Genomic DNA, 19,930 nt, shown 5'->3' with positions numbered 1-19,930 from the left:
GAAAGCCAAGCTCTTGCCAGTTGCTTTTAGCTTTCTTCAGAAGAAACCTTTTACTGAAATATTCTATGTTTCTTCTTATCATTAAAAGGTGAACTTCTTTGGAAAACCAGAATAAATGCAAACTTTTCTTTTTAAAAAATATTTGAAGGAGCATAATGACGTACTTCCTCCTATGTCCCAAATTAAGTCTTGTCATTTACATATCTTGAATAGCTAAAGATTTAAAAGTATCAGAAAAGAAGGAAATATGTTCCTTATTTTTCACATTTATCGTCCTTTAGAGATACTCCAATCTACCTTTCAGAGAACGTAATTCACAACGAGCATTTTCTGTGGACTTCAGTGAGAATAAGATTTTAATCTTCAGTCCTGGGGCTATTTCTTTACATTTCAGTGTTATGTCATATTTTTTAATTCTTCTTGAGTTATGATGCCTTTGCTATTTTACACTACTTGGGACTGCTATGACATTGAGTTTTCTGGACTTTTTAATAAACTATATATTTGCACATGTTAAATGGCTTTTGTCATATAATCATGTAAGCTTTTATTTTCCTCATTTCGGGAAATGTGCATGTGGAAGATATCACTGAATTGTGACTTTTAGTCCCTTGTCATTATGCCTCATTTTTTAATATTGAAATAACGTGAAACAGCCTATTCAGGAATCTGTCAAGAATTTATGTAGCCACTCCTTACAGCATCTGAGTGGTTTCCACATGAGATGAATAGCAACAGTTAACTTTTCTTCCTTTTCAGGAAGTAAATCTTTCAGAAATAAAATCTTCACTGTAGGGTATTTTTCTTGCAGAATGGTTGATTTATTGCTTTCTAATGGTTGATATCTTTTCCAAAAAAAAAGGGAGGGTGAACCTATCTGTTTTCTCACAATGGCGCTTTTTGCTAAGTAGTGTAAAAATAGGAGGTAAGCAGACTCTCCCCTAACTTGTGAGATATTATTCACAACAAAGACTGGAGAAGACCACCATGAGAAGACAAAAAAGAAAATAAAACAAGCACATACTGGTACAAATATTACATTGGCTTGATATCTACAGCATATACAGTTTTTTTCCTCCTTGTCTTCAAGTTCAGACACTTAAATGGATACTTCTGTCAGATATGAATTTATAGTGTAGGAAATTATTGACACTTTTCTGAGAAATACAGCACTGAAGTTGTAACCCAAAAGAAGGATTAGGACAGAGGTAGCTTAAGTAGTTTTTATGTTCTTCTGAACCTGCGGTATGTCAGGAGCTGGAGAATTCCCTGTCATAACTAAGACAGCCTTGAAAATCTGAATTTCTGAAAACTTAATCTGTCCTACTCACTGGAAATTCTATGTTGTTTTTTGTGTAACTGGACAAATGACTATCACAGGAGCTCTGCTAGAGACTTTTCTCTTCATAAATGTATTTTAAGAATCCCTTTTTAAAGTAGCATTAAAACATTAAAAGGGTAGCAGAGAAGTGAGGAAATCAGTCATACAGTTTTGTAGGTTGTTGTGAGGAGAACATATTTTTTATTTCAAGCAATTGAACAATAGGAAAGAAAATCAGTCAGATAAGACTTTCACATCATTTCTTAAATTTCTTTGACTTATTCTCAACTGCCTGCCTCACCAAAACTGTTAGGTGATGCCTGGGCTGGTGTTCACTTGTGTTCTTTCTCTCAGCCCCTCTCTGGCTAGGATTTACACAGTGATATAATGCTATTTTTGTTCTGTTTGATATGTGATTAGCTAAGGTTTTACATGTTATTAAAAAAAGGCATTTCTGACGAGTGTTGCAAAGTGTGTTGCAGTCATGAACTGAAATATTAAAATCTGTATGCTTGTTAATCTTGCTGCCATTCAAATGTAGTTTGAATCCTCAGAAATGTTTTCAGAAATCAGTTATCTATGTAAGAAGAAATTATTTTGCGTATTTTTATTTTGCTTAAGAATTAGTGTTTAACTTCTGTCTTCACATATACATTATACGATATTAATTTTCATAAGATGTAGATAATTGGTTAGATCTGCTTTTTTCAGATGAGATACTCTTGCCAATAAATATTTAGATCTGTACAGAGTTGTTCAGCTTAGAATATTTAATTATACGGTAGCATATTGTCTCATAAGGTCTACTGTTGGAGGAAAACTATTTTTCATTTTGTATTATAAATGACAAGAAAAAGGCCAGTGGTTAATATTAAGTAATCAGCTATTTTATTTGAATTTTCATGATGGTTTTCTGTTAATATTAGAGGCTTCCAAATTGTTGTAAAAGTGTTGTTAGGGGTATGCAAGTGACAAAAGATCAGTCAGCTTTTTCCAAATGGTGGCAAAAGTGGAACCATCCCGCAGTTTGCTTCTGTGGAGGTGCTAATTTGAGTTATGGGAAAATCACCTCTGCACAGACAGTTGCTATTTGATCAGGCATAATTGGAAGCTCTGCAGAGCAGCAGTTTGCTGACTCCAAACTACGTTTCTAGTTCAGGATGTGGAAATAGGAGGATGTAGGAAGCGTGGGACTGATGAGGTGGCAACATGAGGTGGGCCTACTGTTCACTTACCCAGTCACGTGTTTCGCTGTAAGGGTACTATGAGAGAATGTGTCAAAGGTCTTACCTTGACACTAGTCAAAGGTTACAACTCCTACTGCTCGCTCCTTACCCACACAGCCACTCATCTCATCACAGAAAGTTATCTAGTTAGACATAATTGCCCTTCCTGGCTGTTCCCAACCACCTTCTTGTCCTTGCTTGGATGGAGATTTGCTTCATAACTTTCGCAGAGACTAAAATGAGGTTGATCAGTCTGTAGACTGATTCCCCAGATTCTCCTTCCTGCCCATCTTTGAAGATGGGTGTGGTATTTGCCTTCCTCATATTATCAGAAACTTCTTGTGATTGCCACAGTCTTTCAAAGTGGATGGAAAGCAGTCTCCCAGTGACATCAACCAGCTCTTTCAGTAACCTCAATGCATCCCATCCCATGCCGTCCCATCCCATGACTCATATATATAAGTCCAGTTCAGTACGTGACTGTACGTAGTCCAGTTGACTTAAATACTCTCTAACTTCATCTTCCTCCCCTTCCTTATGAATGCACGGACTAAACTGTTTGGGAAAAAAATAAATAAGCTAACCCTGTATTGCTGAATTAATCTTACACTGTTAGCATATATTTTGTGACCATCTCAGTAGTATAAGTGTTAAAGGACACTGAAGTCTTTTCCTTTACTTCCACAATTCATAAGTCTTATGTTTATTGGAAAAATAAAAAGTGAAAAGCCTACCAGTGTCGTAAGAAATAAGTACATAGCACTGCATTACTGCTAATTGTGAAAGTACTTGTTCCATTGCACTGCAGAAGGTTATGGCGGTTTACACCAATTGCAAATCTGGCTTCCAGGAAAATGTTTATGCACATGTAGAATTATAAATAGAATTACTTAGACATTTGTAAGTTCTTGCATGCTACTTATATTCTTCAAAGGACATCTTATTAACAGCACCTTTCTGGAATTTCTTGCAGTGGAAAATGAAGCTGAAGCTGAAAAGGTTCTCTTTTCGTATGGGTATGGTGCCAACGTTCCTACAACAGCCAAAAGACGACTAAAGCAAAGGTGAAAAGTGCCTCTGTATTTACTTGTTGAAGATAAAGTAAATGAAGATGCGTGTTTCTTTAGTCTTAGAAACTAACCAATTTGGTTAGCATAGAAGTTTTTAATAACTAGTAAATACAAAGAAGTAAGATAAAGAATAGGACCTGTTTATGTGTGATAGGTATAAATGTGCATATAGATATTTTTCTAGCTTATTTTAAGGTCTTCTTTCCTCGTCTTTCAGAAACGTGAATTTTAATTATATAAAAATCAAACAGGTATGAAAACAGACTAGTTGCATTATTTAAATTTATATAATCAGAAAACAAGTTCTTAAATAGCCTGAAAATGACTGTAGTTAATTGTAACAAACTCAAAAACAGAACTGTAAGGAAATTAAGAAGCTTAAGGTTTCTTCAGTTTACGTTGATACAATGTAATGAATAGATAAAAATTGATGGGTAGGCTGAACAGCATAGCTGTTGATCAGACCCAGTCATTTTTAAAGAATAAATTAATACTATACCCTGTCTTTAAGAAATAATATCGACAGGTGAATGGCTCAATGTGATCTTAGTGACTACAACTCAGTGTGAAGGATAGGGAATGTGGATTTTTTTTTACAAAGTTTTTTATCATTTATAATATTTTTAAACTATAAGCAGAGAAAAAAAATCAATTGTTCAAAATATGTATATATTGTGGAAGAAGGAAACACAACTTAAGACTGGCCATATCATGTAATCATAGGATAATTTAGGTTGAAAGGGTCAAATGGAGGTCATGTAGTTTGACATCCTGCTCAAAGCAGGCCCGGGATCAGGTTGTTCAGGAGCTTGTCCAGTTGAGTTGTGATTATCTCTAAGGATGGCATTTCCATATCCTCCATGATATCAAGTCAAAGCAAAGATTGTGGCCCAGAATCCTGACTCTAACCAGGCAGAGTAGACACTATGAATAGGAAGGTCATTATCTCAGAATTAGGCTCATTCTGTATATTGTGAGTGTGCTGACCCCTGCAGTTTGACCAATTGCAGGAAAATCAACTGTGTAATTCATGGTAGTGGTAACTTTGAACTTCACCTCTAACTGAAAAAAACCACCACCAACAACAACAACAAAGCAAAACAAAAAGCCATCATCTTTGATGGACACATAAAGAACAGTGTAAAGGCAGGGCAGGCATGTAGCACTACTTTGCAGGATACATTCCTAGTATTTAGATATTAGTGCTTCAGAAATTGGAAGTGCAATTTTCATTACTTATAGCTAATTTTTTCTAGAAACATTTGTTTGGGTTTTTTGGCACTCTCCCCCTCTGCTTTCTTCATTTAAAAAAAAAAAAGTGAATATCCTTTAGAACAGTAAGGTACAGACAAGATTTATCAAATGACACCCTGTTCATGCTGAAAAAAGATATTTAGGAGACCACATACTGTTTCTTCTATCCTTTATATTTATTTTTTAAGGTAAGTCGTGTCAATAGGATTGTCATGTAAATTAATCTTAACCATACACAAAGTTACATCTTGCTGCTAGAGATGATAAAGATTCTATGTAGTGCTTAAGTATGACAATCTTAATTTGCGATTCACATTTGTATTCCTCTTCAGATTATTCCTTACAAGATATCTTTCTCTATATAAAATTGCAAAAAATAAGGCCAAAAACTCAGCAAGGCTGTTATACGTCTATTTTCAGAGACTATTGAGAATTCTCTAGCATCGTTTCCTAAAACTTCAGTTTCTTCCTCCTGTGTCAGTAGTTCAGAAACTTGTCTGAATTTCAGCATAGATCCTTTTTTTCCCTATCTTATTCATTTCAGTTTAGATTAAATAATCTATGTATAGATTTTGCTAGATGCTGACCTTTGAATGGTGAATTTGATGATCAGTATGCCAGGATTACAAATATGCCTGGAAGACTCTTTCTGAGCTTAGGAGCAGCTGTATCAGAATGCCTCTCTTTTGTTCCAAAAGGCATAGGCAGATAAAAACTGATCTGATCCTTCATTATGATATTGGAGGTTTCATAGACCTTCTGTAGGCTTTACCAATTAAGGCAATTTCAAAAAGTAATACAAATCTGCATAGGCTTTACCTCCTGCTATTCTGACTCAAGGAAAACTGCCATGCAGAAAAACAGTGTGAAGCCTTCAACTTCTAAGCTTTAAAGTAAAGTCTCCTTGAAACCGACTTCTGTGTTTAGAGCTGTTAAAGAAATAAAGATAAATGCTCCATTCTCTGGGGATGGTTAAGGAAGAAGAATTTATTACAAATGTGGATAATATTTTTCTTGAAGTCCACTACCTGCTCTTTAGTTCCAGACTTTTGGTATCCTAAATGAAGAACTCTAGCAAGTTGTCAGCATGCATTTCAATGTCTAATTAAAACCTTATGGTAAACCACCCACTAAGGCATAGTGCGTGATAGGGTCTACACCTGTTCGCCTACTTGCCAGAAAGAAATATTTTGTGACTTTGGATATAAAGGCCATGCCCATACTAGTAAATTATACATGGCTGGGAAGATTCTCAAGCACTGAGACCAAATGACGTGTAGCAGTACACTTCCGTAATATTGAACTCTCAGTATATGTTAGCTGCATGTAAACTCCGAATTGGCAGTGGTTACTGGTCGATGCTGTCTCCTCAGCTATGTTTGGGAACTGTTTGGAGGAGCGTTAATTGCAAGTGCCACGATGCTGCTGGGGACACGAATGGTCTGATAACTATAAATGATCACAGTCTTGAGCACTGCATAGTTTTCTAGGATGGATGTAACCATAGTTTTCCAGAATGAGCTGTTTTTGTAGATCACTCCCGTTCTTCCTTTGCTTATTCTAAGTTTAAGCTGGTCAAAAAACATAATGACAAGCATACTTGGAATAGGTACTTGTGATTACCATTAAATACTTGCAAATTCAGGTCAGGTTCACTAAATAGTTTTAACTGGAAAAATTATGATGGGCTGCATTCTCAAAGTTGACATGGTAAAGTATCACTGTGTACCCTAGTCTCCAATAGCTAATGAATAAGAGCCCTCATCTGAGATACTGGAGAAGTGGTTCATTTCTCTGTTCCTCCAGATGCAATCATAACACACATCTCCTGTCTCCTAAATAAAAATCCTAACCACTGGTCTGGAGAATTAAGTTTCTCTTTTTCTCAGTTAATATTTTCACAAAGTTTGAAGTTCTTTATAAGAGGAACTGGGAGAGAGTAGCCTCAGATTACTCTTTGTCCAACTGTGAAAATTATATGTAGAAAGGAAAGTGGCTGTTGGTGTTCCCTGCTAAGCTCATTTCAGATACAGAGTTGCCCATCTCTCCATTTTTTTTCCATAAATCAACTTCTTCACTCCTCCTCTCAAGCTTCCTCTAAAATGATATTCAGAATCTCTTCAATCTCTTGAGCCTCTAGACATTTTAATGCTCTATTTCCTTTTCAGAATATCCCCTTGATATCCAGTGGTCTTCCTTGTACTTAATGTAAATTGAAGATATATTCTGACTCTTCTGGAATCTCTATTACCTCTTAGTGAGTGTAATTGAGAATGTCAGGTCATTCCTGCCATACAAAATGAAAGTAAAAGATTGTATGTATGAAAGGGTAGGTTTACATAGCGTGACACAGGTGAAGAGTGTTAAAACTGCCCAACCTAATAGCGTATTCTGTGTTATTGAGGAGAAGGTGGTGGTTATGACTGGTCAAATTTTCAGTAAAAATATATGTAGTCAAGTAGCTCTACATATTCTAAGCCTCAGCTTAATAGTAAATAAAGCTCAGTGTCATTCCCCTTTAGACAACTTAATGCTCTTACAGATTCAATATCAAGGCTAGGAACTGGATAACACTTCGCTATCCATTATTTGGAGACTCACAGTCCTACATTTTCAGTTTATGCATGGGCTGAGAGTCTTAAGATCCGAACTGGAGCGAATCCTCACTTGTTTACATAAATTTTTGAAAATTGTTGCACATTTGGGTAGAGTCTATGTCTAGAACTTGTAGTTCAGTGGTAGAATACACTAAAGGGGGGCGCGTATTAGCCCCATACATCTTAATTTTAGAGCTTTGAATTTCCCATGTTATACTTTTATAATAGATTGATGGCTAGAATGACTAAACACAGAAGGGGATGGTCATATCTTCTCTAGATATGTTTTTCATTGAAAGTTGCCAGGCTGCTGAATCCTACAAAGGTGGCAGGAGTCATTACAAGATTAAGATACATAAATTTAGACACTAGTTTAACACTAGACATCTAACTACCCCTTACAATCAGTGTAGATCTAATCAATACAGTCAATGAAGCATGGAGTGTGTTTCCAGCCTACCAGCGAGGAGTCCGTTTTAGAGAAAGCTATTCAGGCTCTACTGACTGTGTTGAGTAGGACTATGCTGATTACAGTAACAGCTTAGGTCCGACAGCTGTATTAGATATAAGAGCCTAGATTTAGGCTCTTCAATTGCAAACTGAATCTTCCCATAGCCAGCTATGGAAGTGAATTGATGGTAAACTTTGATTTTGGACATGAAACGTTAGATTTTGGGTTGTATATGAAACATGTGAGAGACTGAGGATCTTTTATTTAATTTTATTATAATTTTTTTGACCAGAGTGTTTCGGTAGCTGAATAATCCTCTCTCTTCATTTATAACTTCTTCTGTGGATCTGGGAAAGAGTTTATTAAATATAGATATTAAATGTTAGACAAGACAATTTTGTCTCTGTTTGGAAGATGATTAAGTATTACCTTACATGTTCTTCCAGAAAATGTACATTAATGTCAATTAATGCATATTTTTAAAAATGATTTAAGGGGAGGCTGTTTATAATGGTTCTCTAAAGTTATTAGAAATAAAGTAAATACCCATATAACCACTTGAAACATTTTAATATGATTACTGACACTGTGTAATATTGTGCAAATGATATAGGTAATTACTTTGTGAAAAAAAAATACTACAATGGCATAACTGTGGGAATGTTATTACAGTGCTGTTAAATTTGTAATATTTTAGTTGTTCTTACAACTTTAACCATTCTGCATGGTTTTACTGCATAGTTTATGCATTAATATTTAAACATTAGTGAAAAATTAAGGCAATCAAATTCTGAAGTATAAAAATGAGAATTTGCTTTGCGTATTTTGTAAGAAATTAAACTTGAGCTTGCTTTTTATTGGCACAGTGTTCACTTGGCAAGAAGATTACTGCAGCTAGAAAAGCAAAACTCACTGCTTGTAAAAGATCTGGAACATCAGAAGGAACAAGTAACACAGATTTCACAAGAGGTAAGTTACTGCCACAAAAAATCAAATCTCTAGAGACTGTAAATACTGTAGAGCAGCTGTTCATAAAATGAAATATTTTCTAAACAGTGTTTACTACATATCTGATGTCACAAAATGGCCTCAGAATTAACCAAAACTTCAATATAAAGTTTTTCAAATAAATTTATATTGTATTTTGAAATAAAGATCAAAAGTGGGATTATTTTACCAACTAAACAAGAATTTAGGCTAGACAAAATTCTGATTTCTGAACAGAATACCAGCCAGCCAAGCTAGTTTGTTCTGTCTGATAATTAATTGTTCAATGAACACTTCATTACCTTTTATACAGCTGTGGTCTTGAATCACTTTTGATATGTTTCTGTAAATGCTTTTCTACATTGTTCAGCTCTTGTCTTTTGAATGTGCAAGTCTAGGGAATTTGTAATATAAACTGCTGGAAAATTATTTTTCTAACTATATCATAGCAAGTTTAATTTCATGATTATTTTTAAGTTTATATGCAAAAGCTGAAAACACATCCTGTGTTCACATGGAGAATAGTTGCTAAACAAGAATCAGTTTGAAAGCCCCCAGAATTAAGTTGACATAAGTTTTGGAAATATTTTTGATATTTTCCTTCAAGTATCTCTTATGAACTGAAGAACTTCTAGGTTTGCTGTTAGATGTTGCCACCATAACGCATTTCTAGGATGAATGAAGCTAGCAGTTTGGTTTTAAAGCTGTGGTAATTAATAACTAGAATAACAACACCAAAGCACTTTACAATGCAAATACTTACATTTTCTGTATGTTTAAAAAAATAGGTGAAAGAATCCATAGTGAAGTTTTTTAGAGAGTTTTTTTAACTAATACTAAAATTTGTTATGGATTCTTCTTACATATATGATAGTAATTAGTATTTGACGAAAACATACCTTTCAAATGTTCATGACTTGAAAGCATCAGGAGATTGATGAATCCAACATTATCCATGGTAGTTATCTGATATCACCATGCTCTTACTGTCACCAGTGAAATGTACACTTTATTTCTCATTTTAATCTGTTTGGTTTCCACTTCCATACATTCCTTCTTACTTGCAGTGGATTTGCATTTTCTTCTGGATCACTGACGAAAGATTTACAGCCAGTGACCTTAGTTCAGCTCCCTGAAAAACTCCACTAGAACATCTTCACCTCACTTCTATTCTACCATGGTCTTGTAGCCTTTTTTTCATTATGTTCGTAGGCACTCTTTTGATCATATAATTGTAGAGTTTAAATCAGAATGTCATACACAATAGTAAGTTAGATGTCTTGCAGATAGCTAACTCACAGCTATCCACTTTAAACTCTTACGAGCTTAAATAAAATTTCTTTAAACGCTGTTTTCTATTAAATTTTTGTCTAGCATTCAAGTCTGAATGCTTCATCAATTTTTTTTTTAATTTGCCTATGATTATAGGCCATTTAGTTTGATACCAGTTACCTCAGCCATTCTACTTGCCATTCTTCAATATGTACACAAAAATTTTTCGCTTGTTATTAATGGATTGGAAATACTTCATTCTCCTATTATACAAACTGATCATCTGACTTCTTTTGAAACAGAGGACAAAAATAGTTATTGAAAATTTCTGTGGAAAAATATTTATTGAAAATTTCTGTGGGTTTTTTTCATCATTATATAAAGTTTTATTTTATCTCTGCCATAATGGGTTTTATTTACTCCCATTTGATTTTATTTTAAGAGTTATTTGCCTGCATCAGCATTCCCCATGAAGCTCTAGATTCTCTTGTTAATTTTCTTTATTTCCTATCTTTACTTGTATTGATTTCTATTTTTTGTCTTCCTTTATACATTTGAAGTTCTTAAATTTCTGTTTACTGCCTTTACTGTGTTCAAAATATCTTTTTTTTTTTGATTTTAAGAGCAAAACAGAGATGCTGCAGACTACATCATGCTGAGGTAGCCCATTGTCATTCTTTAGACTGATAGTTTGTTCAGTCATCCAAAAGGATGAAAAGGAACATGGCCTATATGACATCCCTGCTGAAATCAAGAATATGGTTTGCAAGTTGCTTAAAAAGTGATTGCACCAACTTTGCGTTTGAATTTGGATTGAATATTGTTAATTTTCTGCAGTACTTCAGATAACGCTCTGTAGAGGCAAAAAAAAAAGAGAGAAAAAAAAAGGAAAAGTAATTGCAATAACTACAATGGATTCTCTTTCTGAGACCCTTTTTTGGGCTGTCCTCAGCCGATTGCTGCTGAGCCTTATAGAAAGGAATCATGCTGATCTTCTGGGAAAGTTCAGCATTACCAAGAAGAAATTATTGACTTCTACATAATTTTGTTCATCTGGAGGGAGTCTGTGCTTGCTTGAAGGTTGGAACCCTATGGAAAAGCGCAGCTGCTGAAGAAAACTTGTCGGTCTTCAGTTAGTCCTATTAGAGTTTGTTAGGGTTTATGAGACTGTGCAGGATCCTATCCATTCTCTGTGCTGTGAAATGATACTAAAAAAGAATTCTCCATTAAAGTCTGTCCTGTTTATGTACTTTGTTGTATAGCGGTGACTTGCAATGTTAAAGTAGGTATTGGGGATTATTTCTTACTGCAAAAGGGTTGTTTACCATGTGTAGAACAAACAGAATAAAGGAATTCTCATGACCTGAGCCAAGAAGGATTTTCCCTAGTTCATGATAGATTAGTTTACTGCTTCTGCAACTCACTTTGTTAATTGCAGTTTAAGTAAATGGAAGGTTGTATTTCAGCTCCCGCAAGGTAGTGATCTGCAGTTACTACATTTAGTGTCCAAGCTAAATTTGGGGCATAGTTAACTAATTCACTTTGGAGAGGTTTTTAGCAATCATGCCAGAACTGAAGGATGACAGTCTCTTTTGTCAAGAAGGCTAGCATGGTCTTTGAGAGGTTTGACAAGCAAATACTGAGTCAGTATAGGGTAAAAGTTATACCCTAAATTAAAAAAAATGTACTAAGCCTTGCTGCTGAATGACTTCTGTGAGCTTTCTCTATGATGTTAGGTATGTGCTTTTTGTATGCCTCGGTTGAAACGTTTTTATGAAAAACACGCTTACAGGTCACTCTGAGAGAGTATAAATCAAGATGAATAATGAGGAAGTCCTTGAGGTTGATAACAATGTACGTTGAGGCGTAAATAATAAATGTCCAGTTGCAAGTGATTAGATTTATCACTTAAAAAAATGACACAGGAATACTTAAGTCAAGTTGGAGGCCTGTGGCTAGTGGTGTCCCCCAGGGGTCAGTCCTGGGTCCAGTCTTGTTCAATGTATTCATCAATGACCTGGAGGAAGGGACAGAGTGCACCCTCAGCAAGTTTGCTGCCGATACTAAACTGGGAGGAGAGGCTAACACACCAGAAGACTGTGCTGCCCTTCAGAGGGACCTGGACAGGCTGGAGAGGTGGGCGGAGAGGAACCTCCTGAAGTTCAACCAAGGCAAGTGCAAGGTCCTGCACCTAGGCAGGAATAATCCCATGCACCAGTGCAGGCTGGGGGCTGACCTGCTGGAAAGTAGCTCTGCGGAGAAGGACCTGGGAGTGCTGGTGGACAACAAGTTAACCATGAGCCAGCAGTGTGCCCTTGTGGCCAAGAAGGCCAATGGTCTCCTGGGGTGCCTTAGGCAGAGTGTTGCCAGCAGGTGGAGGGAGGTGATCCTGGCCCTCTCCTCAGCCCTGGTGAGGCCTCACCTGGAGTACTGTGTCCAGTGTTGGGCTCCCCAGTACAAGAGAGACATGGCACTCCTGGAGAGAGTCCAGCGGAGGGCTACCAAGATGATTAGAGGGCTGGAGCCTCTCTCCTATGAAGAAAGACTGCAAGAGCTGGGCCTGTTCAGCCTGGAGAAGAGAAGATTGAGAGGGGATCTCATCAATGTCTACAAGTATCTGAAGGGGGAGTGTCAAGAGGATGAGGCCAGCCTCTTCTCCGTGGTGCCCAGCAACAGGACAAGAGGCAACGGGCACAAACTGAACCACAGGAACTTCCACCTGAACATGAGAAAAAACTTCTTCACTGTGAGGGTGACAGAGCATTGGAACAGGTTGCCCAGAGAGGTAGTGGAGTCTCCTTCCCCGGAGATACTCAAAACCTGCCTGGATGCGATGCTGGGCAATATGCTCTAGAGGTCCCTGCTTGAGCAGGGAGGTTGGACTAGATGATCTCCAGAGGTCCCTTCCAACCTAAACGATTCTGTGATTCTGTGATTAAGTAACTCTTTTATGTTAAATCAGAAAGAAAATAAAGTTACTTATTAGAAAAAAACAACACTATCACTCAAGGATAATGCTTAATTCATAGATATGTATATATATAAAAGTGTGTGTATATATATACATGTATATACACATAGATAAATTAATAAAATGAGTTAGATACCTTTATTACTTAACTGAATACAGTGGTCATTTTAATGACCACTTCTTTTAAGTTTATAGAAACTAATAGGCAGCAAAGAAGCACCGTGGTGAGGGAAGGGATAGCCTTGTTTTAGTAACAGTGGCATACATTTTAAGCAGTAAAGTTTGGAAGAGAACAGATGAGTTAGGAGCATCAAACCAAGCTTACATCACCACACATGTTTTTTCCCCACTAAAGTACTATAATTCTTACCACTGAGAAGAACAAGAAACTTCACATTGTGATGACAACATCCTTTGAAAGTTCTTACACTATCAGGATCAGGATTCCGAACAAGATGAGTTAGATTAATTTTATTTCTCCTGTAATGACTGCCCCAAGTTTCTATATTCCATTTTTAGGGCATCCTAGAGATTAGTATTCCACGTCTTAAAAGGATCTCTGTGTGTCATTTAAAGACACTATCTATCCTCCTTCTCAAAAAGATCTTTTTGATAACTTCTGCTCTCAGAAAACTAATAGCTTAATTTCTTATGCTTGTGGCTTTATTCTCTTCAAGAAAATGATTATTCCTTATTTTTATTTCTTCACAATGAATCTGGAATTTCACTGTAGAGTAGAATAGGTATTTTCTGAAGGAACTGGTATATTTAAATAATATTTAAGGATTTTTATTATTTCAAAGTGCACTATTATTTTCTCTCTTTGCCACTTTTTAAACATAAGATGGAGTGTGTTCTGCTTTTAATAAGGTCGGTAAGGTGAACAAGCAATGTTCTGTCTCTGTTCTGTTTTTCCTATTTGTGTGGAACACCAGGAAATAAGACTGATTGATCCTAAGTCTTATTTGGCAAATACAGACAGTTTAATCTATTCAGAAATTTTATAAACTAACTGGAAATCTTCTCCATCTTCAGTTAAACTCATTCCATTAGACCTGTCTGTATCTAAACATTAAAAGATTTTATTTTATTTTAAATAATCTAGTTGATATTCTTGACTTCTGTGTACTCCAGGTGCTGAAATGGCTAAATTTTGAAGTTTGATCTTCAGTCCACGCATTTTTAGTGAATGATCTTGTTCTTGCTTGAAATGCAAACCATATCAGTTAATATTTGGCATTGCTTTTTAGTCCTATTGATACTGTTTATGCAGAGGTATGGGTATTAAATATATGTAAGTATGAAAGTTCCTTTATACAAGTCTAGTAAACATCCTGTAGGATTTCTTAGTTTATATACAGTAATTAATTAAAGCAGAAGGAACTTACTTTCTATTACTATTGTGTGTTTGTTTAGGTTCAGTTTCAGAGCTAAAAATTCTATCGCAAAAGTGTACTACTTAAAAATGTCACTTGTGGGTCAGTAAGGTGAATGAAGAGAGGCCTTATCTATACTCATTTTCTCATTAATGAAAGCTGTTACATTAAAACTCTTGAACACGCAGATTCAGCGGAATATAGAGAGCACTAGCATGACTACAGTGAAAGTATAGCGCAATTAGAGCAGAAACATAAGAAGATAGTAACTTACTAGATAGTAATTCGGGATAATTTGTTGCATTTTTGTCAGATAACAAGTTTATTTTTTATATTATTATAATGAGTAACTGTGTTTTATAAATTGCAAATTTTGTAGCAGTAACACGTTATTTTTTTCTCAGCTTGACAGAGCAAATTCTTTGTTGAATCAAGTACAGCAGCCATACAAATACCTGATTGAAACTGTGCGACAGAGAGATTCTCAAATAAGTCTACAGAAAGAACATATTACACAGCTTGAAAAAGATGTCAGGTAATAAAAATCACTGCATTTTTTATTTTAAACTGAAAAGGAAATCATTTCTGTGTTTAGCATTAGAAAACAATATGCTACTGGTCATTAAGCAGGAGACATAGACAGTGCATCAATGACTAAGTCCTGTCTTCATCCTGGAACTTCAGCATCTGTGATTTTGCTCATAATGTCATAAAAGAGCCATTGGGCCTGGAAAAGCAGCAATGAGAGTCAGTTTAAAAGGGAATTTGGAGTTGCAAAGAGTTCTCGGGTAGTAAAGAAAGTTCCGACGCACGAAAGGAAAAAAAGGCACATAAGCATACAAAACTAAAAGTAAAGAAATAAGTTCAGAGAAAATTAATAGGTCAGTGCACTAGCAAAGGGTGAAGGGTACTTTGTACCTAAGTACAGCAGGCTTCATCTAGTATAGACTCTCTAGTTTGCTGTTAGGTCCAGCTGCCAGAAGCCTCTGACCACTGAGCAATTTCCCACTATCATATAACTTTATAAACTGTATTTACCATCTGGTTCTCAAATAAACTGTTATAAAATAATCTATCCCGTGTTTGCCAAAAAGTAGGAGAGCTGTATTCCAGTGGACTGGAATTTAGTATTTAAACTGGTAGGTATTTATCTGGTATCTTGATTTAGGAAGCACATACCAGCAGTACTCTACTATGGCAAGCTGAGGTGTGCTCACCACCAGTCAGTGTTTCTATAAAAGAAATTGTGGTCTGACAAACTGTTTTCATCTGTAATAGTTTTATAACAAGCGAGTAATATTTACTTTACATAACAAATGTTTTGGTAAAAAAAACTAAAATCCTATAGTTCCCCATATTCCTTTTAAACTGAAATGAGTAATGTTGACTTTCAGGTATTACAGTTTTGTCTAAACTCTGCTACAATTTAAGAGCCCAGTGAAATTTTTGGAAACACTCTAATCTCTTAGGGCTTTTCATACATGTTAGCAGTCCCTAATTTTGATCTTCTTAACTCTGGATTTAAAAAGATGTCCTAAGTTGCTAGCTGAGAGTCCCTTGAGCACAGGAGAAATCATTATCTGGTATAAAGCTGATGATGTTGTTCCTACGCTTTCCCATTACCATGTTTGGCATCAAGGATAGAGAAAGAGATTTATAACAAGAGAACCACTACATTCTAGCCATCTTTTGCCATGAGGATAGCCATTTGGAATCTACCGATGACAGATTTAAATTAAAATATCTTTCAGGTGATTTCAGATTATGTCATGAACCAGTCTAGCTCCCAGCTAGCCCAGAACTGGTCAGTGGATCAAACTAATTTAAGTAAATTAATGATAATCCCTACCAAATACATGCCAAGTAAAGCTCTGCTGGATCAGAAGATTTGTGTTCCTATCTATCTTCTTAGCTTATTAAACAGCATTTTGTTGGTTTATATGTGGAATATTATGTGGAGTATTTTTGAGAAAATGAGTTCAGAGAGTTAATGCTCCTCAAGGAGGGCTCTAAATTTTGTAGATAATGTTGATGCCATTAAAAAAGTAGTAGTGGAAACACTAAGCAGGGTTTATGTAGCCTGATTTTTCTTTATCTCAGAGCTGAGGCAAATGTTAATATTTGTAAAGCTACTTCAAAATGATGTTTTTCTCAGTTGTAACTAAAATCATTAGTTAATGTTTTATTCTGTGTTAGGCTTTTTAAGTTGAAGTTTAATTTATGCTACAGTTATACAAGATGCATAATTATAGTTAATAATTTTACATCTAATGCATGCATTAATTTTATGTCTAGAAAGCAATTTTGCAAATAACAGCTAATGCAAAAATAATGTTGAAAGTTGTGTTCTTATTTTGACTTTTAAAATAGTAATTAGGGATTTTTTGCTTAGAAATGTTTTGAAATCTCCTTTTTGAATACCAGATTATAGATAGATAAAGTAGCGTTGGTATTCCTGTACCCTGACATTCAAGACTAAATACTTCATTTTTATCCTCACAGCTACACTATGTGTTGATCAAGCTTTTCCTTCTTGTATGTTTACTGTGCAGAATCTATAGTGGAATAGCGTTCCCTCATGTCATGCCTTTACCTCATCTGCCCATCAGAAGTGATGATGGAGACTTGCAAAGCCACTGAGCTTGATTGGTCTTTTGATATCAGTCCAAAATTTAGAGTTGTGGCTCACACAGGCTAACTAAGGACAGAGACTGGAGATCATTCTCATTGCCATCATACCCACTGGTGCCAACAAGAGTATACTTTTACTCTCCTTTCTTCTCACGCACCAGTAGAAATGAACCCCAACTACTCTGCCTATACTATTGAATATTTTGTTAACAATGAATTTAGTCATAGAGCTTCAGAGTGTCAGCGGAACCGCTGTCACTTGTTCTAGCGATGAGACTTCTCTTTCAAGACCTTTCATCACTGCTATGGGAATCTGGCACTTACACTTGCCACCCTTCATAAGAGTAGATACGATGGTAAGTCCGCTCTTGGACCACTGTTTGATCCTAATACTTAATGCTCTTAGAGATGGAGTTGGAGGTGCATCACTAAATGTACCCATTTGACTGTTTGCAATAAATATATTGTAGTATCAGAATCCCTGATTGCTTCAGTTTTATCACACTGTAGCTCTGTTTCTGCATTACACAGGTCATGAATTCCTTAAGTTGCCTTTTGTATTGTCAGTGCCAGAGTTCTCTACCTCTCACTCAACTTAGGTTTGGAGGGATCACCAAGGACTAAATTGCTAGTGGATTTACTTTCTAGACTTAATCGAGAATTGATTTTCATGCACTACCATGATGGCCGCTAATCTTTTCAGAACCTATTCCTAAGGTGGTTAGATTCCTGCAAATTTCCCAGAGTGATGAGTCAGGACTTTCTTGCAACTTATAAATGTTTTGCAGGAACGTGCAATGCTTTATACTTCCTTGCATATTCAGAAGACTGTTGATTATTATTGGATGTGCTTTTGATTCTGTGATGAAGTAGACAGTCTTGATGAACGCAGTACAAGAAGAGTGTCTATAATAACAATCCACTTAGTCTGGACTGAGGATGTTCTTGTGTCATGCCCTTATCAATTTTTGACAAAATTGCTTATAATGTTTTAAAATGTGGTCCCTGGACAGGCAACAACAAATTTATTCAGGATTCTCCCCACTGCATCGCTCTATGAAAGTGCCATTTCTGACAGCAGTTATTTCCACAAGAAGAGTGAGAGAAATGCAGGCACATCCTTTTGATATAGTAGTCTTTTGAGATGTCCTGCAGATCTGTTATAAGTTTCTTTCCAGTGTGGTCTTCAGAGTCCACTTTAACCAGATCTGCTTACGTATCTTCTTCCATAAACTTCATACCTCTACACCTAAGTCTGTCTTTCAAACCCCCAATATCAAAACACATCTTTCTTTTTATACGGAAGGAACTGGATTATTCAAATAGCCCTCAGCTATTTACTTGTGTTAATAGCTGTCAAACTGAGAGGAAAGGAAGGTGAGATAGATACTAGGCTGAATCAATGCCTGCAAGTAGCATATTTTGCCAGAGCCGGAGCTATTTTGATGGCCTTGGTGAGAAATGTTTCTATTCTGAATCTCTCCAGCACAACTTTGTGGATGTTTAGGAGTATCTTCAAAAGAACTACAAAAACTGTTGCAGCTGGGATGAATGCATAGCTGAGCAGCTCTCATGCCTGTTAGTTCTTTGCATGAACACCTTAGAGACCCATCTCCAGGTTATTCTAGATGTATGACATTACTGCTTAGACTCCTGTGTGAAGGTGCACATGTGTTATCACTCCAAGATAATAGAGGTTACTGAGGTGTAATCAAAGCTCTTTCACTTATAATACACATGCATATTCACCATGCGCCCTCCTTCCCATAGCTATTTGAATTCTTCCTAGAAAGCCACTGTGCTGGCATTTGGCAGGTGAAAGGGTTGAGGAAGAAGCAGTCTAGATTGCAGGTTTGTGCACTGACCCCTCTATCTGCAAACACACTTTGGATAAAAAATCTCTACTTTTGAACGACGAGGCATCTACAGGATGAATTTATAGGTGATCCACACATCTCAAAATATTCTGTTTTCTGTTAAATAACTTTACATTTATGTCGGCTCTCATAGTACTTATTTTAATATAAGTAAATAAAGGTAGTTATTAAGAATAGTTGCATGTGTGGAGATGACTTTTACCTTAGCCCTGTTATGAAGAAATCTCCCTAGTATCCAGTTCTTTAACCAGAAATGAAAAAAACACATTTAGCACTTCTTATGAAAGAAAAATGCCTTATAACTATGTCATGCTGTGAGAAAACAAGTCTATGAACTTCATTCTTGTGTATGCAGTGAAATAATTGTAGTCTTGGTACATAGTTTTCTGCTAAAAACATCTAGGTGTATAAATAACTGGAGACGTTAAACAGGACTTCATTCATAAAGAGAGGGTGTTTATTTTACATGTAGTTCCTCAGATTTCTCAATACTAATGGCTGATTTTAAAAGTGTTTGGCTTATCCAAAAGCACTCCTCAAAAGCCTAACTGTGTGGCAGATCAAGAAGCAGTACAAGGATTTTGCTCACTAAAAAGTGATGTACTGAAACGTTCCTTACTTAAACATTCTGGGTTCTCTAATTGACATCCAAACATTATAAAGCTTAGCATAGTGTCAGCTGAATTTTTCCCATTGCACAATTCTGGCAATGAGTTTTTTATGAGAATATTGCTGTTTCTTGAAATAAGTATTATCTATTCAAACACTACTGCAATTTACCTTAAAAACAAAATTTATACAAATATATTTGTGGGTTTTTTCCTACAAATATGTGCATTCTGACCTGTATCACAACTTGTAAAACTATTGCACTTTTTATGATTTTTTTCTTTTTAC

At 35.9% G+C, this 19,930-nt stretch overlaps 1 protein-coding gene across 12 annotated transcripts in view; it reads left to right on the top strand.

Moving 5' to 3' along the window:
* The window catches only part of PIBF1 (progesterone immunomodulatory binding factor 1), a 127,467-nt gene that overhangs the window by 76,756 nt on the left and 30,781 nt on the right, over window positions 1-19,930 (top strand). For 10 of the 12 annotated variants that reach the window (XR_011138584.1, XR_011138583.1, XM_068929659.1 and 7 more), the window contains 3 exons: window positions 3,521-3,611; window positions 8,786-8,888; window positions 14,930-15,060. Coding sequence is in view for 10 of the 12 variants with exons in the window: in XM_068929659.1 (XP_068785760.1) it covers window positions 3,521-3,611; window positions 8,786-8,888; window positions 14,930-15,060 (325 nt within the window). In the remaining 2 variants the exon portion in view is untranslated. Of the gene's footprint in view, window positions 1-3,520; window positions 3,612-8,785; window positions 8,889-14,929; window positions 15,061-17,027; window positions 19,926-19,930 lie in introns of those variants that run through there. The other 2 variants (XM_068929661.1, XM_068929660.1) reach the window with 1 other exon arrangement.

The sequence above is a fragment of the Struthio camelus genome, chromosome 1 (assembly GCF_040807025.1).
Source record: "Struthio camelus isolate bStrCam1 chromosome 1, bStrCam1.hap1, whole genome shotgun sequence".
Taxonomy (NCBI): domain Eukaryota; kingdom Metazoa; phylum Chordata; class Aves; order Struthioniformes; family Struthionidae; genus Struthio; species Struthio camelus.
The sequence above is the reverse complement of the archived record's forward strand: the minus strand, read 5'-3'. Positions and strand labels throughout refer to the sequence as shown.